The sequence below is a fragment of the Pristiophorus japonicus genome, chromosome 2, assembly GCF_044704955.1.
Source record: "Pristiophorus japonicus isolate sPriJap1 chromosome 2, sPriJap1.hap1, whole genome shotgun sequence".
Lineage (NCBI taxonomy): Eukaryota > Metazoa > Chordata > Chondrichthyes > Pristiophoridae > Pristiophorus > Pristiophorus japonicus.
The window spans coordinates 45,580,606-45,607,968 of record NC_091978.1 but is presented as its reverse complement, the minus strand read 5'-3'; the positions used below and the strand labels follow the sequence as shown (position 1 = coordinate 45,607,968).

The following is a 27,363-nucleotide window of genomic DNA, read 5'->3' as shown; positions in this document are numbered from 1 at the left end:
CTGCATGCAAAACTCTTGGTCAAGCACATTCTCAGGTGCTGATCATGAAGGTCTCCTAATAATTTAGACCTGAATTTATTTGGTATAACCACTCTTGCACCCCACATGATACAATCCTTATCGACTGATAATTCATTCCTACGAATGAAGAATGTGTATCTTTGTCTGTTTGGCCATCCATTTGCAATATACTCATACACCTTTGACATCACTGGGTCATGTTTGGTTGCTCTACCAATCTCTTCAGCTGTGACTGGCAGTTCATCAATGTATGAAAAATAAAACACCTTCCCTATCGGTTGTAACTTGTGATGAGGAAGGCAATCTAGACATTGCATCAGCATTACTGTGATCAGCTGATCATCTGTATTCAATATCATATGTATATGCTGACAAAATCAAATCCCATCTCTGCATTCGGGCTGCAGCTAATGTTGGAACTGGGGACTTTGGATGGATGATTGCTGTTAGGGGCCTATAAGTAAACTTATAGAAGTATTTGTGAAACTTCTTGATCCCAAAAATTAATGCCAAAGTTTCCCTTTCAATTTGCGCATAATTACTCTCACTGGCACTGAGAGTGCGTGAAGCAAAAGCAATTGGTCTCGCCTCCCCACTATTAATACATGAGAGATTACTGCCCCAACTCCATACGGAGAGGCATCACATGCTAGCTTAATCTCCTTAGATATGTCATAGTGAACTAACATGGTGCTCTCTACCAATTTCCTTTTACACTCCTTGAATGCTGTATCGCATTCTTTTGACCACTTCCAATGGACCTGTTTTTTCAAAAGTTCATTCAGTGGATGTAATACTGTAGCCCAATTACATCGATCTATCTTACAAATAATGTTCTCAGTCTCTAGTCTTTTGAGTTCTTGCTCAACTTTCTCCTTGAGTGCATATGGTACGGAACGTGGCTTGTAGTAAACCGATCTAGCGTCCGTCTGTACCCTGACACTCGCCTTGAAGCCTTGGATCGGACTGCCTGTTTCGCAGAACACCTTCGGATACTGCTTGATAACCTCAACCGTTGATGAAAATCTCGCTTCCACGCAGAAAATCTTACTCCAATCCAGCTTCAGTGAGCTCAACCAATTTCTTCCTAGTAAGGCAGACTTGTCTCCTTTCACTACTATTAGAGGCAAGTTCTGAAATTGATCTTTATATTTCACCGGTGATATGGTCTACTACAGGAATTTTCTCTCACGAGTAGCCTCGCAGTTCTATCTTTGATTTCTCCAGTTGAAAATCACGCAATTTGTCACGATATAGTGACTCCGGTACTACATTCACAGATGCACCCGTGTCAATTTCATTGGTATCTTGAATTCCACAACATCTATGTGGATTGTGATGCTTTCCGAATCGCTGTCCGTTAACCTCGTGCTCCTGATGACGTGTAACTCTAACATCTCCTCGTCCTGTTGTTGTTCTTCCAAGCTATGTAGTCTCTTGGGATTTCTACTCATAGCTTTGAACGCTGGACTCATAGCTTTAAAAGCTGACTTACCCTTCAATCGACATGCCTTTGCAAGATGCCCAGTCTTTCTGCAGAAGAAACACTGTGACTTTACGTATGGACGACTTTGAGCAATGTGTTGTCCCAGGCAGCTATAGCACGACTTCGATGCTCTGGTAGAATTTCCAGTTTCTGAGAGTTTCGGCCATGCCCGTCTTGTACTTTGAACCTGCAGGTGATTTACCTCGGTTGACTGACGACGGTAATTATTATTTAATTCTCGGGAATATTGTTCGGCCATGCCCATCGACCTCGCTGTCTGACAAGCAATCTCAAAAGTCAAGTCACCCGTCGTCAATAACTTCCTTCTGATCGCATCATTTTTCACCCCACAAACAAAACGATCCCGTAATGCTCGGTTTTGAAAGTTTCCAAAATTACAGCTTTTTTAATGCTACGATGTAATCACTGATACATTCATCAGCCTTTTGATTCCGAATCCCGAAACGATAGCTTTCAGCAATTTCTAATGGTTTGGGGTTATAGTGCTGCTCCAGCTTCGCTAAAATCTCTTTAAGCGTTGTGTCCTTTGGCTCGTCAGGCACAAGCAGATTTACAAGAGTGTCATATAATGCCGGACCTGCCTCCGATAAGAAGATCGCTTTCTTATGTTCCAACACAGCCTGGTTCTGGACTGCATTGTCTGGAACTTCGATTATGTTATTTGCAGTGAAATACATTTCTAGCCGATCCACATATGCTTTAAAACGTTCCCGGTCGTGTCTATATTCCCCCAAATATCCCAATACACCTGCCACTTTAATCTCTAGCTGTTCACACCGTGTGCTGTATTTTACCTCGGATTTTGTAGCTTTTTTCCAAAGACAGAAACTTCCAAAATCTCTGTCGACTGGCTGAATCTTTCACCAACAAAATTTAAGCTTTAAATCATCTGAAAAAAATCCCATCTCAGTCGCCAAATGTGATATCTTCACAGAGCACAGCAAACACAGCTTCCTAACATGGCAGGCAGCTCTCTCGGAAGTCTCCGGAAATCTGCCGGTTCTGTTTATTATTAACCCTGCACTTGCAGTACACAATATGTCGACATCCACAGTGTGGAGCGACAAGCATTACAAGCTTACAGACATTACAGGGTCGATGATCCTTCGTCAGATTGAGGGATAAACAGTTAGCCGAGAAGCCCTCTCTAGATCACTATTCAATGACTCTTTGCTGTTCCTTACAAGACTCCAGCAGGAGTCAGGCCATTCAGGAGAGGGGAGAAATTGAAAAAGAAAATAAAAGAACAGGCACATTAACTACTGTAATAAAAACAGAAAATGCTGGAAATACTCAGCAGGTCGGGGAGCATTTATGGCGAGAGAAACAGCGTTAATGTTTTAGGTCGATGATCCTTCATCAGAACAACCTGAAACGTTAACTGTTTCTCTCTCTCCCCAGACGCTGCCCGACCTGCTGAGTATTTTCACCATTTTCTGTTTCTATTTCAGATTTCCAGGATCCGCAGTATTTTGCTTTTACATGAATCTACTGGTTCTGTTTGGGTCGGCATGTGCTCACGTCAAGTGGCCAGTCCTGAAAGGGTTACGACCTGAAATGTTGATCTGCCCGTTGCCTTTTCAGGTACTGACAAACACTGCTGTGCATTTTCAGTTTTTTCATTGCCACTTTCCAGTTGAATTTGCTTTCGTTGTGAGTGTTTAACGGGACCTTTGCTATCGTGAACCGCGACAGGTTCATTCTGTAACTCAGCAGAGTTTCAGAATGTGTCAGTAATGGGGAGGTGTAGAAGATCCCACATCGAGAGCTTTCAATAACACTCAGCTCATCAAAAAGGGCCTCCACAGAAATGGCGTGGGCTATTTAGGTCCTCGGAGCCTACACAATACTCTTTAAAAAAAAAAGCCTAAACTGTACCTTGTTATTTGCTTCCCAATGTCAATAGCAACAACAGCTTTTATTTATATAGCGCAATTAATGCAGTTAAGCGTTCCAAGGCACATCGCAGGAGCATTATCCAACAAAATTTGACACCGAGCCACATAAGGAGGTATTAGGACAGTTTGGTCAAAGTGGTAGGTTTTAAAGAGCATCTTAAAAGAGAAGAGAGAGGTAGAGAGGTGGAGAGGTTTAGGGATGGAAATCCGGAGATTATGGCTCAGGGAGTTGAAGGCACGGCCGTCAATGGTGGAGCGATGAAAATCAGGGGATGTGCAAGAGGCCAAAATTGGATGTGTCTTCATGTACAAGCCCAGACATTTGAGGGTTGGACTGCTATTTGAACAAGCTGACTAACACAACTGAGACAGATATTGTCCTCTCCCAACAACAACACACAAGCTCATTCCAGTCACTATACAGTCATCAGGAGCCAGAAGCTGGCTCATTTTTCCTCTCTCTATCCAACGGGCACTGAAGCTATTGAAAGCACCCAACTGCAGTCTTAATCTCAGCTAAATCAGCACAGATTGGGAATGTAGGGTCGTTGGCTGTCATGGCTCAGTAGCAAACAATAATGTGCATTTACCCAAGAAGCTATCAATGATAAAGAAAGAACTTGAATGTATATAGCGCCTTTCACAATCTCAGGATGTCTCAAAGTGCTTCACAGTCAATTAAGTACTTTTGAAATGTAGATGGCACCTCCAACAGTGCAAGCGAGTCCCAGCTGGGCAGAGGAACCCTTTCAAGGAACCCTCAAAGCCTCCTTGATAAAATGCAACATCCCCACCGGTACTTGGGAATCCCTGGCCCAAGACCGCCCTAAGTGGAGGAAGAGCATCTGGGAGGGCACTGAGCACCTCGAGTCTTGTTGCCAAGCGCATGCAGAAACCAAGCGCAGGCAACGGAAGGAGCGTGCGGCAAACCAGACGCCCCCTCCCAACCACCCTTTCCTTCAACCACTGTCTGTCCCACCTGTGTCAGAAACTGTAATTCTTGTATTGGACTGTACAGCCACCTGAGAACTCACTTATAAAGTGGAAGCAAGTCTTCCTCGATTTCGAGGGACTGCCTATGACTGATGATTCCCTCAGTACTGCACTGAAGTGTCAGCCTGGATTATGTGCTCAAGTCCCTGGAGTGGGACTTGAACCCACAACCTCTGACTCAGGGGCACGAGGGTTACCACTGAGTCAAGGCTGACATGTAATGAATGCTACCGTGGTCTATTGAATTAGTAGAGTTCCTTTGTTACTATCAGAGACACCACTAGTCAGTACAGATCTTGATATGGTCACTCCTGGTAAAACAAACACATTTGCCAATCTTCCATGAGTTTGCAATAATGAGATTTAACTGTATTTGCCTGACAGGTGCACACTTAAATGGAGCAGAACGTGGGTGAAAAATCATTCACACAGAGAGCTCTCTTTCATCAGTCACTTGATCAACTCCAGAAATCCCTACCAGCGCCATGCACATTGTTTCAATTGAAAGCAGCTGCTCGAATCAATTAGCAAGTTAAAGTGCCGCACACCATCGTCCAGCCCGGGTTATGTTTTGTCCCTTGTTTGAAGCATGGTGTGACTTTAAGTCTAGTGATTATGGGAAGGAATTAAGTTGGATCCACACCCATTGTAGGTCTGGGGAGGGGAGAATAATCAGGAGGGTTTTGGGGCGGAGGAGGAGGAGAGTCTGGGGAGGGAGGTCTGGGAGGGAGAGTCTGGGGAGGGAGGTCTGGGAGGGAGAATCTGGGGAGGGAGGTCTGGGAGGGGGCGTCGGGGAGGGAAGGGCTTGGGGGTGGTCTGGGGAGGTCTAGGAGAGGTCTAGGGAGGAGGGGAGGAGAGGTCTAGGGAGGAGGGGAGGAGAGGTCTAGGGAGGAGGGGTGGGGTGGGGAGGGGAGGAGAGGGGTGGGGTGGGGAGGGGAGGGGAGGAGAGGTCTGGTCTGGGGTGGGGTGGGGTCTGGGAGGGGAAGGGAAGGGAAGGTCTGGGGGGGGGGTGAAGGGGAAGTCTGGGGGGGGGGGGTTGAAGGGGAAGGGGAGGTCTGGGGGGGGGGGTGAAGGGGAAGTCTGGGGGGGGGTGAAGGGGAAGGGGAGGTCTGGGGGGGGTGGAAGGGGAGGTCTGGGGGGGGGAAGGGGAGGTCTGGGGGGGGGAAGGGGAGGTCTGGGGGGGGGGAAGGGGAGGTCTGGGGGGGGGGAAGGGGAGGTCTGGGGGGGGGGGAAGGGGAGGTCTGGGGGGGAAGGGGAGGTCTGGGGGGGAAGGGGAGGTCTGGGGGGGGGGAAGGGGAGGTCTGGGGGGGGGGGAAGGGGAGGTCTGGGGGGGGGAGAAGGGGAGGTCTGGGGGGGGGAGAAGGGGAGGTCTGGGGGGGGAGAATGGGAGGTCTGGGGGGGGGAGGGGAGGTCTGGGGGGGGGAAGGGAGGGGAAAGGGAGGTCTGGGGGTGGGGCGGGGAGGTCTGAGATGGGGGGGGGAGCGGAGGGGAGGCCTGAGGAGGAGGAGGAGAGGGGAGGCCTGAGGAGGAGGGGAGGGGAGGTCTGGGGAGGAGGGGAGGTCTGGGGAGGAGGGGAGGTCTGGGGAGGAGGGAAGGGAGGTGAGGGGAGGAGGGAGGCGAGGTCTGGAGAGGAGGAGAGGCGGGAGGCGAGGTCTGGGGAGGAGGGGAGGGAGGTCTGGGGAGGAGGGGAGGGAGGTCTGGGGAGGAGGGGAGGGAGGTCTGGGGAGGAGGGGAGGGAGGTCTGGGGAGGAGGGGAGGGAAGTTTGGGGAGGAGGGGAGGGAAGTTTGGCGAGGAGGGGAGGGAGGTCTGGGGAGGAGGGGCAGGAGGTCTGGGGAGGAGGGGCAGGAGGTCTGGGGAGGAGGGGAGGGAAGTTTGAGGAGGGGGACAGGTCTGGGGAGGAGGGAGGCAGTTCTGTGGAGGAGGGGAGGGAGGTCTGTGGAGGAGGGGAGGGAGGTCTGCGGAGGAGGGGAGGGAGGGATTCATGTGTGATCCAGAGTTGAGTATTACGAGCGACGCCTAATTTACTTCAGTGGGATTCCAAACAAAGGATTAACCTGAGTACATAAATCACCATCAGCCCAGCTGGTTTCAATATCCACATACTGTCGTTAATTACCTTGCAAACAGTCGGGGACCGAGGCAAGTGGAAACCCGGGGCTCCTCGATATACATGGCAATAAATTGACCGTTCCAGCACATGCTCACTATAAGCAAGTCTTTGCCCCCTGCAGGAAACAGCCATCCCCTCAGATCTACAAACTGGGTGCAGTATAATCCAAGGTGCTTGTATATCACAGAACGTTGGTGGGTGCTCAGTTCTTGTGCTGGTGCAGCACCCCTTCGATCATTGGCCCAAGTGTCCAGCAAGTGGGTGGCATCACAGGCCAATAAAAAGTGTGGGGCTATGAATGTGATGTTGGATTAAGGCCACCTGTTCCTTTAAAATAAATGCAAGTGACTGGCTCCCTGGCATTTACATTCAATAGCAATGGGGTCTCTGCATTTCAGAGCAAAGGCAAGGCCAACACCCACTGAAATCTGATAAAAAGGGGGAAAGGGACGATCACAAGGGCCATTCGCCCTCTAAATGAAAGAAGGGCTTGCATTTATATTGCCCCTTTCACGACCTCAGGATGTCACAAAGCACTTTTCACCAATTAAGTTCTTTTGAAGTGTAGTCACTGTTGTAATGAGGGAAACGCGGCAGGCTCCCACAAAGAGCAATGTGATAATGATGTTGTTGGTTGAGGGATAAATATTGGCCAGGACATTGGGAGCCATCACTTGCTCTTCTTCGGAATAGTACCATGGTATCATTTACATCCACCTGAGAGGGCAGGCTCGGTTTAATGCCTCACCCAAAAGATGGCATTTCGGGCCGTGCAGCACTCCCTCAGCACTGCACTGGAGTGCCAGCCTAGCTTCCTTAATCGAGAACAATTCTATGGGTAAGTGCAAAAACACACATTTAGTTGGCTAACTGCCTCTCCTTGCTCTAACTGTCCCTCTCTGTATTCACCTGCCTTTCTAAGATTCAATTAAAGGGACATTATCAGTCCATTAGCAAGTGAGGGATTTTGGCAACATTACCGGTAAGAGATTGAGGATGATACTAAACAGCAGCCTGCAATTCTGGCAGAATCTTTTTCAATATGCTGAATTTTTGAAGAGCCGAGAGCACAAGATGATTACAGATGAGGAAGGCCATTCATAGTTCGTCCATCCACAAAGACGCTTAAAGTTCACCCACTGCAGCATCCAATTGGTGGTTACATGAATCCAAGGTTTTCACCTGTATTTCTCCACCAGGAGGTCCACTGATCACCGTGTGTGTGTGACATAAAAACCTTCCCGAGTGATCCTAAATTTATTCTTTACTGTTTTGAACCCATCTTTCTTTGTCCTCATTTTGCGGTTATTTCACGTAACATCCTGTTAACTATCTTATGCACTTGTATATCACCACTCAAATACCTCCTTTCCAGGCTGAAAAGGCTAAGTTTCTCTTGTCATTACTCAAACCTTTGACACGAGGGATCAAAGCTCTTCGCGGCTCTCCTCTGCAAAGCCTCCAGTGCTTGAATGTCTCCCTTGTGTCCCAATGACCATGGCAAACTCACAGTTTGTTATCATGTTGGAAGCAGGCTATTTGGTTACGATAAGAATTCCTTGCTTGCATGCTGCAAATTCTTAAAGATATCCCTTTAAGCCTAACGAGGCCCACAAAGATTCCTTATAATTAAACGTTGCTCCAGTGAATAGCTGAGCCATCCAGATTAAGAATGTCGCTGCTCTGTGCTGATATAACTGATCTCCACCGCAGTGGCAGTCAGGGCCTCGCCATTCCTTGGTTGGCGTAAGGCTAGGGTTCCCACTTCTGATATTGCTGTCCAATGGCCCCAGCTGGAAATGAATGTGTATCAATGTTGAATGAGGGAAGGTTATGGCTTGAATGTGATCTCTCAACTTCATTACTGGAACACTAATGCTGATTTAGTCTGCCGACTCTCAAGATCAAGACTCACAAATGGAAAGTTAGCATTTGTGTGAAGCAAAGAAAGGCAGCGGGTGTCCATGGAACCATTATCCCAGCAGAGACTCAAAGAGGAACGAATGAGGTACAATTGGGAAGAAAAAGTTGGGCAAAAAGGATATAATCGATTTGAGCACCTATACACTTTTATGGACCAATCCTGGAAGCTCCATTGAGCTAACACTGTTCCTATACCTAAAGATCACATCATACACAGACAAATCAAAAATTACCGCTCATCTTTTCAAAATTTGCATCAACTTGGTCAGAACCTACATTCATGGCCTACCAGTCCCAGAGGCTTACAACTGTTTTTAATACAACTTTGTTGAATCCATCCATGGCCTCCCCCCAAGATACCTCTGCAGCCTCCTGTTCTAGCTCGTGCACTTTGATTCTCTCTGTCGCCATCCTCCTATGCTTCAGTATACAATTTATAACATAGCCTTCAGCCATTTTGGCCCTACTTCTGTGGCCTTGCCTTCTGTTGCCTAGGCCCTTATCTCTGGAACTCCCTTCCTAAACCTCTCCGTCTCTCTTTCCTTCTTCAGGACACTCCTTAAAACCTACCTCTTTGACCAAGCTTTTGGTCACGCGCTAATTTTTACTTATGCGGCTCAGTGTCAAATTTTTTATCTCATAATACTCCTGTGAAGTGCCTTGCGATGTTTTATTACATTAAAGGCGCTATATAAATACAAGTTGTTGTTGTTGTACTCTCTGCAACTTCCTGTGTGAATGTGCCTTAAATACTCTCACCTCACTTTGAAAAGTCTCCTCAAAGCCCTCCTGACCTGGCTTTTGATCATTTCTCCTAAATCGTCTGCTAGAGCTCAGCGTCATTCTCCTCTCGGAGAAACTTCATGTTTATTGTCGTCAAAGGTGTTGTGCAAAATGCCAGATTTTGTTGTTGCTGATTCACAAGGGGGTCATTTTCAAAGTTGCCGCCTGGCCAATAACCTGAGGGATCGGATCCCCCGCTCTCTACAAAACCCACCAGTTGCGCCATATAAAGGCGCTATATGAATACAAGTCGTCGTTGTTGTTCCATTGATTTCAACAGAATGAAAATCAGATGGTTTCTCGAACAGGTGGGTGATCCTCTCAGCCAGGTTACTGCCCATTCGACCAAGTTGAAAATGACTCCCCCTCCAGAACCAAGCTTAACACTGTCCATTCCCAGAGCCCACATTTCAGGAGAGTTGTTCTAGCTCAGCAGGATATGGTAGAAACCTTGTGGTTTTGGACTGCAGAGTGACATTGGAGCTCACACTTTTCCCAAAGACCTTTCCTTTTTTAAAAGAAAAGCTCTAGGCAGGTTGTTACTTGTCGCACAATGACTTTGTTTCCCAGACTGTTTCCTGTATTAGAACAGTGACTGCATTACGAAAGTACTTCTCTGGCTGCACAGTGCTTTGGGCTGTCCTGAGGTCATGAAAGGCGTGTATAAATGCAAGTTCTTTCCAATTGATCTCATTGGATGGCGGAACAGGCTTGCGGGGCTGAATGGCCTACTCCTGTGCCGATGTTCCTTTCTTTCTTTGCCGGTATCAGCTAGATTACGAGAACAATTAAAATAAAAAAAGAAATGGATTTGCCACAGTGGGACTAAGGCATGTTATTGGGACAGAGCAGGAGCTTTACTTATGATCCTGTCCATGATATTCTTGACGTCGGAACGTGCGTCACTGAAACTTGTGAACAACTGTTGTGGGAAAGAAAATCTGCCTCCCCACCCCAGGACATCTTTCACCCTAATGAACACAAATATTCACCCCCTCCCCACCAAAGTCAAAGATAGCCTTTCCTGCTGACTCAGCTGGTTAAGGCTGGTTAAGCTGCACCAAACAAACTGTGAAGGAGCCAGGTTTGATTCCAAGGGTTGTCCTGTGATAGTGGCTTGACAACAAAACTCAGTTAAGGAGGAGATCATTGTGTCCATTTTTGATAGCTATTGCAGCAAGTCTGGTTGTAAGTGCGTAGTTGAGACAAACAAAAGACTTGGATTTATATAGCGCTTTTCATGACCACCGGATGTCTCAAAGCGCTTTACAGCCAATGAAGTACTTTTGGAGTGCAGTCACTGTTGTAATATGGGTAACGTGGCAGCCAATTTGCGCACAGCAAGCCCCCACAACAGCAACGTGATAATGTCTAGATAATCTGTTTTTTTGTTATGTTGATTGAGGGATAAATATTGGCCAGGACACTGGCGGATAACTCCCCTGCTCTTCTTCGAAATAGTGCCATAGGATTTTTTATGTCCACCTGAGAGAGCAGACGGGGGTCTCGGTTTAACGTCTCATCCGAAAGATGGTACCTCCGACAGTGTAGCATTCCCTCAGCACTGCACTAGAGTTTGTGCTCAAGTCCCTGGACTGGGCCTTGAACCCACAACTTTCTGACTCGGAGGTGAGAGTGCCACCCACTGAGCCACAGCTGACACCATGACGTGAGTGCAACGTATGGGCTCTGGGTGAGGACAGGATCCATTTCTGCTGCTTAATCCTTTGTAGTCAAATAGCCGACCAGCACTCACGACTATCAGCCACTTGGATGAGAAACTGGGGGATGAATGGTGCCCGTGGAATTGTATCCCAGCAAGGAGGGGGAAGGGAAGAAAACTGGTGTGGAAAAGAACGTTTATTTCTTTAGTAAATTCCTGTTAAATATTTTGCAGAGCGAGTAGCTTTTACAAATGAACGTTAAGACTTGCCATTAAGCTCTTCTCAACGTGACCCTGTTTGCAGTGACATTCTCCCTGCCCTCGGTGTCTATTCTTGACAGTGCTCATTGTTGATTAGATAAATGGTTTCCAGGGTATTTGATTACAAAATAATATGGCCTTTTAGTGATTTCTTCATCTTTGCCTGACAACATGTGATGTAAAAGCTGCAATGGACACCTCCCCTGGGTGTGAGTGCTCACGGCTCGGGCTAATGCACTCTTACAGTTGATCTGGGGGCAGAAACCACTGCCGAGCCCACGTTGAGAGATAGAAGCCCCCTCGAGACACACCCTCACTTCTTTTCCCTCGTAAGAATTTTATTGCCTTTTTGCACATAACGCTCGGGGAGAAAGGAACACTTCAAACTTTGTTTTTCTTATTTTCAGGTCTCCAAGAGGACTTGAAATGAGCTGAGTGAAACGTTCTTCACCAGGCCCCACCACCGGAACGTTCTGCTAATACTTCAATAACTAATTGGTGAGAGTGGAGCAAAAGCAGAAAATGCTAGAAATCTCAGCGGGTCGGGCAGCATCTGTGGAGAGGAAGCAGGGTTAACCGTTTCGGGTCGATGACCCTTCGTCAGAACTGGAGAGTGTTTGGAAAGAACAGATTCTTAACCAGCACTGAAAGGGGGAGGGGAGGAAAGAACAAAAGGGGAAGGTCTGTGATAGGGTGGAAGACAGGAGAGATTAGAGAGACAAAAGGGATGATGGGCTGAATTCAAATGGTAATGCCAGGAGTTAGAAAAATATTGGTCAAGATAGAGTGTGAATGGTGGGATAATGACCCACTGCCATTAGAGACAAGGAGAAAGAAAGAAAGAAACAGGCTCTGAGGGGGGTCAGGGTGGGGGGGGTGGGGGTGGGTGTCGGGGGGGAAAGGGAGCCAAAGATTGGCAGCGGTTACGCTCTGAAATTTTTGAACTCGATGTTAAGAACAGAAGGCTGTAAAATGCCTAAATGAAAGATGAGGTGCTGTTCCTCGAGCTTGCGTTGAGCTTCGTTGGAACAGTGCAGGAGACCGAGGACGGAGAGGTCAGAGTGGGAAATTAAAGCGACAGGCGACCGGAAGCTCAGGGTCACACTTGCGGACTGAACGGAGGTGCTCCGCAAAGCGGTCACCCAATCTACGCTTGGTCTCCCCAATGTAGAGGAGACCACATCTTGAGCAGCGAATACAGTAGACTAAATTGAAAGTAGTTCTTTCTTCCCCTCCCCCTTCAGTGCTGGTTAAGAATCTGTTCCTTCTGAACACTCTCCAGTTCTGACGAAGGGCCATCGACCCGAAACGTTAACTCTGCTTCCTCTCCACAGAGGCTGCCCGACCTGCTGAGATTCCCAGCATTTTCTGTTTTTATTTCAGATTCCCGCATCCGCAGTATTTTGCTTTTGTATTGGTGAAAGTGGAGCGTTTGCTGGTTGGTGCACTTCGAGTGCTAACATTTCTCTGTACTTTCCAGTGTAATGACATCAGCATAATAAACACTGCAGGTAGGTCATCCTGAGACATGGGGGCTTTTTTTTCCATACAAGAAAAGGTTGCATTCAATTTTTTTCTCTCTCTGGAAAGTTCTGACTGCCACTGGAGTCTAATTCCATTGCTTGCAGCCCTGCCTTCTCACCCAGATAGCCATTTTTCAAGTCTCATGCTGTGCTCGTTTGACATTTAAATTTTTTCTTTATTCATTCTTGAGATGTGGGTGTCGCTGGCAAGGCCGACATGGATTACCCATCCTTAGAGTGGCTTGATAGGCCATTTCAAAGGACAGTTAGAGGAGTCAACCACGGTGGTGTGGAACTGGAGTCACGTGTATGCCCAGACCAGGTAAGGACAGCAGGTTTCCTTCCCTAAAGGACATTCGTGAAGCAGGTGGGGTTTTGAGATTCTGAGGGTAGATGCAGAGAGGATGTTTCCCCTCGTGGAGGAAATCTAGAACTGGGATGAGTATAGTTTCAGAATAAGGGGCCGCCCATTTAAAACGGAAATGAGGAGGAATTTCTTCTCTCAGAGGGTTGTAAATCTGTGGAATTCTCTGCCCCAGAGAGCTGTGGAGGCTGGGTCATTGAATATATTTAAGGCGGAGATGGACAGATTTTTGAGCGATAAGAGAGTAAAGGGTTATGGGGAGTGGGCAGGGAAGTGGAGTTGAGGCCAGGATCAGGTCAGCCGTGATCTTATTAAATGGTGGAGCAGTTTTGAGGGGCCAAATGGCCTACTCCTGCTCCTATGTTTTAACGACAATCCAACAGTTTCATGGGTCAGATTCCAGATTCTCAAACTGTCGTGGTGAGATTTGAACTCACGTTCTCTGGATTATTAGTCCTGGCCTCTGGAATACTAGACTGGTAACTTAACCACTACACCGCCATACCCAGTGGCTGTCTTATGCTTCCTAACCCAGTGGTGCTGAGGCTAACTGTAACCTCCAATGGGCTGGCTGCCTTTGTAGAGATCAGCTATCCCGGCATAGAATCGGAGTCCTATTGGTCTGTACTGCTCAGTACTACCATAGGGCAATGTATTTCACACCTCAGTCAGACAGTTAAACACTCACCTGCAATTTTTATTGTGAAGTTGCTCAGAATCTCGTGGGTGCCCCAGAGTTTGCAGGAATAAACCCCGGAGTCATCGTATGAAACGTTGATGATTTTCAGCACTTTCTGTCCTATTTGGGTTCTGTTGTTGGGCAGAATCCGAAGTCCATCTTTTAACCACACCATAGCCAGCGAGGAACCTTGAGAACTGCAAGACAGATCCAGGGTATCTCCATTGCCGAGAACAAACTCCTCTAGAACGGTGCGCTGGCTTCCCACAGATTCTGTTCCTGAGGAGAAAGCCACACGGTTTTAAAAGCTGGTCTGTGGAAGCATTTAACTTTCTCATTGGTTTCATATCTATAGTTATCCCTTCCCTCAACATCCACCCTGTCCTCAGCCAGTCACCTTCATAGACTCCACAAATGCCGCTCCTGGGCTAACTGCCAGAGACCCTGTCCCACACCACTTTCCATCTTTCCTACAAGGTGACCTGGCTAGCACATTGCCTCTCAAGGAGACACTAAGGCCAGGAATCACATGCGAGTCTGGAATTGGGACTTGGGTCCTCAACTTCTAGCGCTGTGAGATCCCAGTGTGGGAGTCCGTGCCTGGTTTTCACCCATAATAAAGCAAAACTGAGACCCCCCCCCAGCTTTCCCTGTGCTGATTTTATTGAGCTAAATCCACCCCATTTATCATGCAGACGGAATTAGTCAACTACGGGGAGCCGAGCGTGTGTGAGGTTTGCACATGTGCAGTTTCTTGGTCGTGAACATGACTCTAATGCCCCTTGACACGCTGCTGGCAGAACTATTTGTACTGGCTGCTGCCTGCAGTTTGGCACTGAAGCCACATTCCTGGAGGTTTTGTAGACACGGTGGCTGCCCCCAGAGTTTCTGCCAGTGAAGGCAACCCTGTGGTATAAATGGGCCATTAACTGGCAACGATCTTCAGCTAACCTCCCAGCATACTTCTAGTTATTTTCACAAATCATGTACAAGATGTATTTCAGTATTTGTCCCAAAAACCTCCACATACATCCAGTCATTACTCACCCCTAGTTTTCCTTCCATTCATGCGGCAAATAATCAACAGTCACACATTGCAGCAAGATGGTACTGGGGATGGGGGGTGATATTCCAACAACAATTGCACTGAAGTAGCGCGTTTAACGCAGAACACCATCCTAAGTGACTTTACAGAAGGACTGACCAAGACCTTGGCCAATGAGATGGCCCTTAAGGAGGTTCTTTGAGGAGGAGAAGGAGGTGCAGAGGCAGAGGTTTAGGGAGAGAATTGCAGAGCATTGAGCTTAGATGGCTGAAGGCACAGCTGCCAGTGGTGGGACGGAGGGAGTGAAGGATGGCGTGAAGAGGCCAGAGTTGGGGGAAAGCAGAGCTTCCGGCGGGGTTGTAGGGCTGGAGAGGGTTACAGAGACAGGATGGGACGAGGCCATAAAGCGAGGGTGAGAATTTTAATATTGAGGCGTTCGGGGAACGAATGTTGATCAGCGAGCATGCTCTGTTTAGACTACACATGAAAAATCCTTACTTTCTTGATTCAGTACCTTTGGGGGTCAGGCGGGGCGATTAAATGGGGGAAACAAAGAACAGTATACTTGTGAGGGGAAAGCATCAGTTACATTTACAGTACTTTTAACAGCAAAATAGGCAATCGACCCTTTCAGAAACACATCTGCTGATCCACAGAGCGGTCCGTTAATCCCATGCTTTACGATAGCTGATGAGCAGCAACCAATTTGTATTAGCGACTAGAGATTTGGACTTTTTTTAAATGAACGTTAATTTGCTGTGATGAACAGTTGGTTGGTGTATGTCTCGTGAATCTGGAATCGCGAGCTCTCATTATGCTGATTAGTCTCCTTTGTTACAGTACATCACCGTACGAGAAGCAACCATAATCCACCCACACCGGCCTCAAGTGGATACCATCCACACTGAAATAACTCAAGCACCAAACCGTGGAACAGAATTAATAGCATTCAGTAGCACCGAGATATACGACTTTAACTTGGGATCGGTGTGGGGGGTGGGGGAGGCTGAATATGGCACAAGGAAGAAACTTAAGCCATTATATGTGCTTAAAGTAACATTAAATAGTTCGAAGGAAAACAGCTATGGGTACATCTGTCAACATGTAATCACTGAGATGTATATTTTGGCCCATATGCTTGTACAATCCAACAACTCAGGAATATGCCTAGACAAAGGAAAACAAATAAAACAGAGAGGTAACATAAAGCAGCCTTTCATTCCGGCACAATCTCCTATACATAGCAAACACCATGCCGCTGCATTTTGTATGTATTTTCTTAACAGCAATAAGTGCCGTCTTGAAAGGCTGTAATTCTGTTAGGTGAGGAATGCTCAAATATTTTTTATTTACCGGAATACCGGTATATTAGAAAAACAATTTTTTTTTTACATTTCACTCTTAAACCTGACGCACAGCTGAAGCGGTTCACCAGTCTGTGCCCAGGATCATTACTCATTCTGACAGCCGTTGGCAGAGCCAGTGGTTTGAGGGAACGCAAACCATTCCATCCTGCACCATACAAATCTGTGCAATCACACACAGTATGACAGCAGTTTATGTGTGTGAAAGGGGAAGACAGGGAGATGGCATGGGGAAGGCGCCGTATCAAGGATTGGAATCTGAAGTCGCTGGGGCCAGATTTTTCTTGAGCTTGTTCCAATTTCCTCAGCTGTTTTGGTGAACAGCATGTACTTTCGGCTCATTTTTTTCTGTACAAAGGCTCATTGATTTCCCCCCCCTTTCTCTGTTGACTTTGATAAATGCTATTGTTATGTAGCTGATATAAGCCCAGGGGAGTTGGCCCAGCTCTGTGTGATCAGCCAAACACCAAACATGAACCTAGAAGCTGGCTCACCTTGATAAACATGCTGCTCCCTCCCCTCAACCAATGGCAGTGCGGCAATATGGCCTCCTTTCACATTGTCTTAACGGTGTGCACACATTATCGTTCAAAACAACGACAAATTCACTGCCGAAACATTATTGACATGTTTTTCCCCCACAGATTTGATCACCGCAGTTCAAGCTCCCTGATAGTTCAGTGGATAGAGGTCCTGCCTCTTGTGGAACTAAGCTTACATAGAAGGAAGCTCCTTGGTTAAATCACAGGTCTACATGCTGCCGCTAGGTGACATCATCCAAAACCATAAAGTCAGATTCCACGCATACGCTGACGACAGCTCTACCTCACCACCACCTCTCTTCACTCCTCTGACTTTCCAAGCTGCTTGTCTGACATCCATGTACTGGATGAGCAGAAATTGCCTCCCAACTAAATATTGGGAAGGCCGAAGCCATTGTTCTTGTCCCCCGCCACAAACTCCATTCCCTAGCCACCAACCCCATCCCTGTCCCTGCCTGAGGCTGAACCAGACTTTTCTCAACTTTGCTGTCACATTTGACCCGGAACTGAACTTCCGACCACATATCCTCTTCATCACCAAGAGCACTTATATTGGTCTCCACCTCTGCCTCAGCCCACCTGCTGCTGAAACCCTCATCCATGCGTTTCTTACTTCCAGTCTCGACTATTCCAATGCTCCTTTGGTCAACCTCCCATCTTCCAGCCTCTGTAAACTTCAACTCATCGAAAGCACTCCTGACTCGCAACAAGTCCCGATCACCCATCACCCCTTGTGCTCACTGACCTACCTTGGCTTCCAGCAACGCCTTGAACTTAAAATTCTCATCCTTGTGTTCAAATCCCTCCATGGCCTTGCCCTTATCTCTATAACCTCCTCCAGCACTACAACCATCCAAGATCTCTGCACTCCTCCGATTCTGGCTTCTTGTCCATCCCAGATGTCCTTCGCCCCACACATTGCCAACCAAGCTGTCGAAGCCCTAAGTTCTGGAATTCTCACCCTCACTCTCCTCTTTAAAGATGCTCCTTAAAACCATGCCTCACCTGTCCTAATATCCCCCATGTGGCTCGGTGTCAAATCTAGTCTGAAAACGCTCCTGTTAAGCGCCGTGCAACGTTTTATTACATTAAAGGTGCTATCTAAATGCAAGTTGTTGTTGTAGTCTGTGTTGAGTTAGCTGATCTTAGGCAGGTGGCTGTTATAATTGGACTCAGTTCCCTTGGTCTGGGGAGCGGGGGGTATGAACCAGGTAGCACACACTGCTGGAAAGTGCCCATGGGGGCACTGGGTGAGAAGGAATCAGGCCCAGCTACAATACCTGCACTCAATGGAATGGCATGTTAACATTCACTGTGTGAACTCATTCATGAAGAACGGGTGGTGGGGCGAGCTAGTGCGGCTGATGCTTGTGGACCTGTATCCCAGCACGAGCCAGTGCACTGCGGAAAGGGGAGGGGGTGGGAGGGAAAACCATTGTTAGCAAAAAAACTGCACTGCATCACAAAATGATGTGCAAAGAGTTGTGGCTGGTCTCTGCTCTTCCCTTTCTGATTCAGCTTTTCTGTGACTCGCTCCAATGGGGTTTCCGGAGTGCTTTAAGCAGCATTTTACAACAGCCCCCTTTATTTGTTTAAGATCTTTTATTCAAACACGTTGATTGTACTGCGAGACTGGTGCCAGAACGAAGCCAGCACAGACTGTACCTCTGGCAGCTTTCTCCACTCCACCCCCCTAAACCTGGCTAGTAAGACCAGCTGGAAGCACTCAGCCTTTAAACTGGTGATGTGGGTATTAAACCAGTAAGAGCCTGTTCACTGTGAATACCTCCCACCCATTGTGGTGCCTTGAAGTCACCAAACCAGCATCTCTGGACAGTAGCTGTCCAACGTCTAAGGGTGCTCACCCTCTCTCCTTGCTCTTTCCCCACATCCTCAGACCCAAAGTATCACAGAGTATTTACACCATAGAAACAGACTATTCGGCCTAACAGGTCCATACCGCTGTCTATGCTCCACACGAGCCTGGTGCCAATATAAATGTATTGTAAACATGAATCCGCCATTGTGTTATCAGTCTAGCTTTGGAGTCCGAACTATTACTGCAGCATTTTAGTATTCAGTTATTTTTTTTATTCATTCCTGGGATGTGGCCGTCGCTGGCAAGGCCATCACTTATTACCCATCACTTATTTTTTTTTTTATTCGTTGCCAATCTTTCCAATTCTTTGTCAAATCACAAACGCCAGAGGTCACCTTGCACACATCAAGGATCACTCTGCGCCAATGCTCTTAGCCAAAAGGCCTAGAGCCACTGCACCGTTCCTGGAAGTACTGCAATACCAGGTTCGTGCCATGGAGGTGGATGTGTCAGGCCCCCCACACACCTCCGTGGAGGTGGATGGGTCAATCCACCCCACCCATTACCCATCACTTATTACCCATCCCTAATTGCCCTTGAGAAGGTGGTGGTGAGCCGCCTTCTTGAACTGCTGCAGTCCATGTGGTGAAGGTACTCCCACAGTGCTGTTAGGGAGGGAGCTCCAGGATTTTGACCCAGTGACGATGAAGGAATGGTGATATATTTCCAAGTCAGGATGGTGTGTGATTTGGAGGTGGTGGTGCTCCCATGCACCTGCTGCCCTTGTCCTTCTAGGTGGTGGAGGTCGTGGGTTTAGGAGGTGTTGCCGAAGAAGCCTTGGCGAATGGCTTGGTGTGCAGATGGTACACACTGCAGCCACGGTGCACCGGTGGTGGAGGGAGTGAATGTTGAAGGTGGTGGATGGGGTGCCAATCAAGCGGGCTGCTTTTTCCTGGATGGTGTCGAGCTTCTTGAGTGTTGTTGGAGCTGCACTCATCCAGGCAAGTGGAGAGCATTCCATCACACTCCTGACTTGTGCCTTGTTCACTTCAGGACTGTAATAACCACTTAACTAAGGGCGATGTTGGTTGGAGTTCAGGAGTAGGACATTTTTCACCTAAATGGCCCAGGAAATACTGAGGCAGAATTGTAATAAAGTCAATATCTAGTGTGGAATACAGACCTGGACATCTCCAGGTTTGATCCCGGTCGCTACTGATAAACTGAGGGCAGTAGGAGCATGGCGACTGGCTTCAATCCCTCCAGGCGAGGAAGGTATAAATATACATCAGCCAGGATTCCTGATCCTGACTGTTGTCCAGTGGCCCCTCTGCTGGAGGTTGATGTATGTGGACAGGTTTGAGCTTCGGCTATGACGCTTCTCTCCGAGTGTGTCGGGAGAGGAGAGAAACATTCTTAAATAAAATGGTAAAAGGCCCTTTTACATAGGATATACGGCACAGAAACAGGCCATTCGGCCCAACCAGTCCATGCCGGCGTTTATGCTCCACTCGAGCCTCCTCCCGTCTTTCCTCATCTAAATCTATCACCATAACCCTCTATTCCCTTCTCCCACATAAGCTTGTCTCGCCTCCCCTTAAATACATCTGTGCTATTCACTTCAACCACTCCCTGTGGTAGCGAGTTCCACATTCTCACCACTCATTGGGTAAAGAAGTTTCTTTAGAATTCCCTATAGGATTTCTTGGTGGCTATCTTATATTGATGGCCTCTAGTTATGCTCTTCCCCACAAGCGGAAACGTTCTCTCTGTATCCACTCTATCAAGACCTATCATAATTTTGAAGACCTCTATTAGGTCACCCCTCAGCCTTCTTTTTTCAAGAGAAAAGAGACCCAGCCTGTTCATCCTTTCCTGATGGGTGTACCCTCACATTTCTGGTGTCATCCTTGCACCCTCCACAGTGCCTCGATATCCTGGTTCAAAGAAAAACAATCTACGATAAGAATAGTGCCCCCTAAAAAAAACTCTACGCCAATAATGCTCTACCCCCAAAACAGGGCTCTAAGAGCAGGAGTAATAGTGCTGTCTGTCTCAGCCTGGGCCACTGGGAGATAATATTTACACAGATGCAAAGGAAACTTTGGGAAATTGTATTTTTGGACGATTTCCCTTCGATTGCCTTTTGCTCCTATTAAGATGAATGGCAACTGCCTCCCACACACCAGCTGCACGGTGTGTTTTGGAGCACCCAGAGGTCACAGAGAGGGGAAAAGAAAAGTCACAGCGATATTAGCAGCAAAAGAACAGGCTTCACAACCAACGGTGTGACAGGTTTCCTGCAGACTGCAGCAATTAACTTTTATGGACTTTCGTTGAATCACAATTCAAATTAAACGAATGCAAGTCTATAAAATGTTATTATATTGGTCTGGGGGAACCAATTGCATGATTTGCAGTAAAGACTGTGCTGGACCCTGTGGCTTTTGTGCTTGTCAAAGGTCACTGGGTAGCTGTTCTGGGGGCTCAGTTGGAAAAGGCCTAACATGCTGTGATGTATCCCCAATTTTCCTCACTATGCCATTGCCGACGGTGCCTTCAGCGCCTTTAATGTGATGAAACGTCCCAAGGGATTCACAGGAGTATTATGAGATAAACATTTATCACTGAGCTGCATAAGTGGAAATTAGCTCAGGTGACCAAAAGCTTGGTCAAAGAGGTAGGTTTTAAGGAGCGTCTTGAGGGAGGAAAGAGAGGTAGAGGTAGAGGAGATGTTTGGGCAGGGAATTCCAGAGCTTGGGGCCTAGGCAACAGAAGGCACGGCCACCAATGGTTGAGCGATTACAATCAGGGATGCTCAGGAGGGCAGAATTAGAGGAGCGCCGACATCTCAGCGGGTTGTGGGGCTGGAGGAGGTTACAGAGATAGGGAGAGGCGAGGCCATGGAGGGATTGAAAAATAAGGATGGGAATTCTTAAATCGAGGCATTGCTTAACCGGATGCAGTTTAAACGCAGTCTGAATCTAGAATCGAGGCGTGACCTGACAATGGAGAGAAGTGGAGCGGGACTGTCTGAAAGAAGCAGCAGCAGCTGTTGCCACTTGTTTGAAAGGCCTGTTTGAAGCCTGAAGGCAGACACCACGCACAGGGCCGACTGCACCTCCTTAGAAGACACGGTGCACTTTCCCGTCACACGCTGTGTTTTGAAAGGCTGTCAAAAGCAGAGATACCGACAGCACTTACAGTGACAGGAGCGCCTGCTTACAACCGCTGTGCAGGCATGTCCAACATCCCACTACGCCCCAAGCCTACTGCCTATCTCCATCACCTTCCTTCTGTCTGTTTCCATTTCGTGGAGGATCATAATCACAGAGGCCAGCGTCTACTCTGAACAAGCAATGAAGTGTAAATTGTAGACGCTGTTTAAAGGGAACCGGTCCGGTTTTCTGGAGCAAGTCACGTGGTGTAAAGTATGGTGTCAGCTATGGTTCAGTGGGTATCACTCTTGCCTCGGAGTCAGAAGGTTGTAGGCTCACGTACCCACTCCAGAGACTTGAGAACAAAATTCTAGGCCGACACTCCAGTGCAGTGCTGAGGGAGTGCTGCACTGTCGGAGGTGCCGTCTTTCGGACGAGACATTAAACCGAGGCCCCGTCTGCTCTCTCAGATGGACGTAAAAGATCCCGTGGCACTAATTTGAAGAAGAGCAGGGGAGTTATTGCTGATGTCCTGTCCAAAATTTATCTCTCAATCAACATAAGAAAAACAGATGATCTGATAATTATCACATTGTTGTCTGTGGGAGCTTGCTGTGTGCAAATTGGCTGGCGTGTTTCCTACATTACAACAGTGACTGCACTTCAAAAACAACCTCAATGGCTGTAAAGCACCTCGAGATGTCCAGTAGTCGTGAAAGGCGCTATATAAATGTAAGTCTTTTTTTATTGCAGCGTCTCTGACCATGCCAGCTTGCTGTAGGGAATGGAAGTTGATGGTTGATTGGCGTGCGAGGCCTGGGCCAACCTGCTGCAGAGTATAGTTTTCCCAATCGCTCATTCTAGTGCCCAGTGCAGGACTGAGTACACAACAGGACGGTGAACAGAATCACTTGATCTTGGCTAGGTTGGCAATTGGGATGCCACAAGTGGCCGGGGTGCTCTTGGGGCCTGGGCGGGGGAATAAGCTGCAAGGTACCTCATCCCCACTGCTACCCGGTGACCCCCTGTTACAGGTGGGTGGACACCGGGTGAGGTGATAGTCCACCGCTGACTAAATCACTCTCCAGGGCCACACAGGACGAATAGCCACTTGGGCAAGGTACTGGATGACCGTTGGTGCCTGAGGATCTGTAACCCAGCAAGAGTCTGCAGCATCGCTACAGCAGGAAGACAATGAGAGACGCCTGCAATCCAATTGTGCAGGCGAGACCATCTAATCGGATTATGTGGGATACTCTCTTTCTCTCCATCATTTTCTCCCCCTTCTCTTCTCAAAGATATTGGCTGTTTCTTGCGATCCACCGGCGCTGGGTGTCTCCGGTAGCTGACCCAAGAGGGCATTGTTGATATGCGTGTTTCGGCAGGGAAGTGTTGGCGGGCACTGCAGCCGACTCCAATCCTGCCTTCATTCTGCATCCGCACACTTGCATGCACACTTCCAACGGGAATTGCTGAAAAGGGATCCGGAGTGGCAATCCGGACTGTTACGTCCCCTCCCTAAATCAATGGCACCCGTACAACAACCCACTGAGCCATCAGAGAATATTTCTGCATTCTTTCACGGAAGGACTGAACCAGAGCTTCTCTCCGTTTGACTTGCGCTGATTTGTAAAAGGCAGCCTGGTCACAGATTGGTGTGCGACCCCCGCCAGACACCTCTGCGCTTATGATGTAGAGTGGAAGCCTAGCGAACAAGTGGCTGGCTGTTGCCGGAAGCTCAGCACCACTCAACAGGCGGATGCCACTTTGACAAATGCTCGAAATCTTCCTCCCCTCCGTCACTAGTCAGCACGGGTTCTGTTCTGTGACTCTTCGGTGAAATCGCTGGAAGGGGCTGGGTCGAAATAATCTGAAAGGATCAACCTCTTCATTCTCTCCTGGCTCTGTGTGTGTGTGTGTGTGTGTGGTTTTTTTGAGCAGCCTTGATAATTGGTTTTCTATTTCATCAACCAAGTAGAAAATGGGAGTATTGTATTTTAAACCACAAGCAATTTGAAATTGCTTTCTATTCATTTTACAGTAACATAATCACCTGGGATTGCATGAGCAGATTGTAACCACTGGAAAGCTACCTGCGGGTTTGTAATTACCTCTGTATTCTTTCAAACGGTTGATATTCATGGTGAGCCTCTGTGCCCCTGTTTGTGTTATATTTACACAGCCCGGCATTAGACAATCGTTTCAGAGTAATGAATTTATTATCGTGAATTGATTTTGTTTATTTATATTTCTCTCACTGCTTGGTTCTCATGGGTACCCTTTCCTTGTTTTATCTACTTTCCTAATCTCTCCTGAAGGTGGTGACTCATGCTTTGGGGGGACGGGGGGGGGGGGGGGAGAGTTGATTCCATGGGGTTGGGGGCTGTAGCCTTCGAACATCTCACGCAAGCCCATTTGTCCTGTCCGAGGGGCTGTTGCAGTGAGTTTCGGCAGACCTATGGTCGTGAGGGAGAGGGGCGGCGGGCGAGAAATCGTGGCCCTGTTCATGCCCTCGCCCAAAGTCCGCACGCGAGCAGCTGCGGGAGTGGCTGAGCTACCGTTTCGGGTTCCATCCCAGGATAGTTGATCTCACCCCCAGGCAGCCACAGTTCGTCTCAGTGAGAGGTTGTGGTGGGGACAGGGGAGCGAAATGCAGGCAGGGCTCCCAGTCCCTATCCAGGAACCGCCCCCCCCCCCCCCACCCCACTGCTTTTGGAAGTGTGTATGTGTGTCAGATGAGGATAGGATCATAAGAACATAACATAAGAACATAAGAAATAGGAGCAGGAGTAGGCCATTTGGCCCCTCGAGCCTGCTCCACCATTTAATAAGATCATAACTGATCTGATCTTGGCCTCAACTCCAGTTTCCTGCCCGCCCCCCATAACCCTTGACTCCCTTATCGTTCAAAAATCTGTCTACCTCCACCTTAAATATATTCAATGACCCAGCCTCCACAGCTCCCTGGGGTAGAGAATTGCAAAGATTCACGTCCCTCTGAAAGAAGAATTTCCTCCTCATTTCCGTTTTAAATGGGCGACCCATTAGTCTGAGACTGTGACAGTCTCCAGGCTCAAATGACCTGCCGAGGCTCAAGGTCAAGTCTTCTGCATGAAGAATGACCATTTGGAGAGAGGTAATGGAGGGCACCCGACAAATGGTCAATACCTTTAGCAAAGGTTAAGAGAGAGAAATAGAAGTGAAAAATCACGAAGAAAAAAAGTGGTCCTGATTTGGCTGCCCCAGAGTCAAACAAATACACCTCAAAGACTGTCTACTGAGAGAGACGCAATCAACAGGCACGCTGTGTAATGCAACACGAGTAAAGACCTATTTTAAATCCAGGAGGGCCTTCTCTCATTAGTGTTCCTACACAGGCTGCTTTTATATTGCCCTGCTAATTCATATTCCTGGAATCTGGTGTTTATGTTGTTAAATCATATTCTGAAGCCTGCTGGAAGACATGGAGCTGGATTTAACAACATAAGCGGGAAACCAGCTACGAGGATTTCTGTGCTGTGGGACCCATATCCATCGGGAACTGGGTTGAGACTGGCTAAACACATCCCATGTGGGATCCTTATAACCATCAGAGGAAAGATTCTTTTATCCCATCAATGTGGGCTAGATTCATAACCCAGAGACGAAAGTACAGGGCAGCAAACCCATTGCTGCATCCTGCATCTGAAGAATTTCCCATGTTATCTTATCTTTGCAATTCCTCCATTGCTGAGGACGGATCATTAACTTGTCCCGGGCAAATATTGCATTGTTTTCATTCACTGCGCATCTTGAAGAATAACTTTATTCAGGGTGAGTACAGATTAGAGTCTTATCAGCTGGCCTGCGATAAGACTTTGCCCAGAATTTTCTTATCAGGCTGTGGAAACATCTTGCGTACATTTTGGGGTCCTTTATTGTACGAGAGGCTATATCAATATTAATGCAGGCTAATGGGTCAGATATGGTTTGGGCGGCAGATGTGGCCAAAGTGTCCACAGCACCTTCAGCCATTTCATCAAAATCCTGTTGACGCCAACCAGAGATGAGCCTGGTTTGGTGTGCGTGCGTGGTATGGGTGCCAAGAGGGGCCATGTGTTTCCTCATTGTGAGGAATCATTTTCTAGAAGCTTGAAAAACAACGGGCCCATTTTCTATCAGTATCCAAACCACAATACAAACTAAATGGATCTGGCTCGGCTTGGATTCCTGCGCCATGAAAATCTCCTGACTCTTTCCCAAAGGTCCTCCTCCGGCTATCTCCCAAATATAAATCCCAGATACTGCTGCTATTAGGCAGGCTGCCTCTGAGGAAACATAGCCCGGCTACCTCGTCTGTCCCCACAGCTCGTAGCTCAGCAGGGAACCAGTACCACGCCCCCCCCCCCCCCGCCACAGCCCTCACCCACACCGCCTGCCTTCATAAACCAAGCCTTCATAAACCAACCCGTGATAAACCAACCAAAAGGCAGCTGCCGTCCAGAACTGCCCCGTGGTGAAGATGACAGGAGAAGATGACACAAGACTCCCAAAGCAAGCGCTCTACTCGGAACTCCTACACGGCAAGCGAGCCCCAGGTGGGCAGAGGAAACGTTTCAAGGACACCCTCAAAGCCTCCTTGATAAAATGCAACATCCCCACCGGCACCTGGGAGTCCTTGACCCAAGACCACCCTATGTGGAGGAAGAGCATCCGAGAGGGCGCTGAGCACCCCGAATCTCGTCGCTGAGGGCATGCAGAAAACAAGTGCAGACAGCGGAAGGAGTGTGCGGCAAACCTGTCCCACCCACCCTTTCCTTTAACGACTGTCTGCCCCATCTGTGACAGAGACTATGGTTCTCATATTGGACTGTTCAGTCACTTGAGAACTCCCTTTTAGAGTGGAGGCAAGTCTTCCTCGATTTCGAGGGGCTGTCTATGATGAGGGGTCGTTTTCCAACTCTGCGTTCCCCGCTGTGATCCCACCCACCAGAAGCACAGAACCGAAATTCAGTGTGGGCTGTGAATGATTTTTCCAACAATGAGTTTCAATTGGTCAGCATGTCTTGCACACCCCTGTACCCCCATTTCTGATGTGCACTCGCAGATTACGATCCCTCCCAGGCGTGCAAAGTTGAAAGATTTCTCCTCATCAGGCTGGAAAAAGACCCGTCTCTCCTGTCAGTTCCTCGAGGGGATATCGGCCCCTTCTTGGATATAGCACAATCAGGAACTCCCGAATGCATTCAGCGCGCGTGGAGTCCAAAACTAGCACAAGCAAAGAATCACTAGGCTGTGCCAACTGCTCACCACGGGACAGATTACATACTTCTGATAACTGCCAAACAAATTCCATCTTACTAGCCATCTCCAAACTAAGCATTTCCTTCACCATCCATGCTCCAAAAAAACATGAGCTGATTCCACCGAAATTGTCCAACAGACGCCCGCGTCCAATCGGAAGCTAGGGGGATTAAGGAGAAGCTAGCTAAGCATATGCAGGAAAATGGAATAGAAGGATATGCTGATCGGGTTTTTTGCTCCTGGGATGTGAATTTTCAGTCTGCTGTGAATAAAAAGCAGCCCTCTAAAAGAAAAAGACCTTTCTCGGCCACCGGACATCTAAAAGCACTTTACAGCCAATGAAGTATTTTTGGGGTGTAGTCACTGTTGTAATGTGGGGAACCCAGCAGCCAATTTGCCTCACAGCAAACTCCCACAAACAGCAAT

General features: G+C 47.9%; 1 protein-coding gene across 6 annotated transcripts in view; it reads right to left on the bottom strand.

The window, feature by feature from the left end:
* fgfr3 (fibroblast growth factor receptor 3) overlaps positions 1-27,363 on the bottom strand; it is a 212,913-nt gene that overhangs the window by 95,742 nt on the left and 89,808 nt on the right. For all 6 annotated transcript variants that reach the window (XM_070866913.1, XM_070866912.1, XM_070866914.1 and 3 more), the window contains exon 3: positions 13,736-14,005. In XM_070866913.1, coding sequence (XP_070723014.1) covers positions 13,736-14,005 — 270 coding nt within the window. The remainder of the gene's footprint in view (positions 1-13,735; positions 14,006-27,363) is intronic.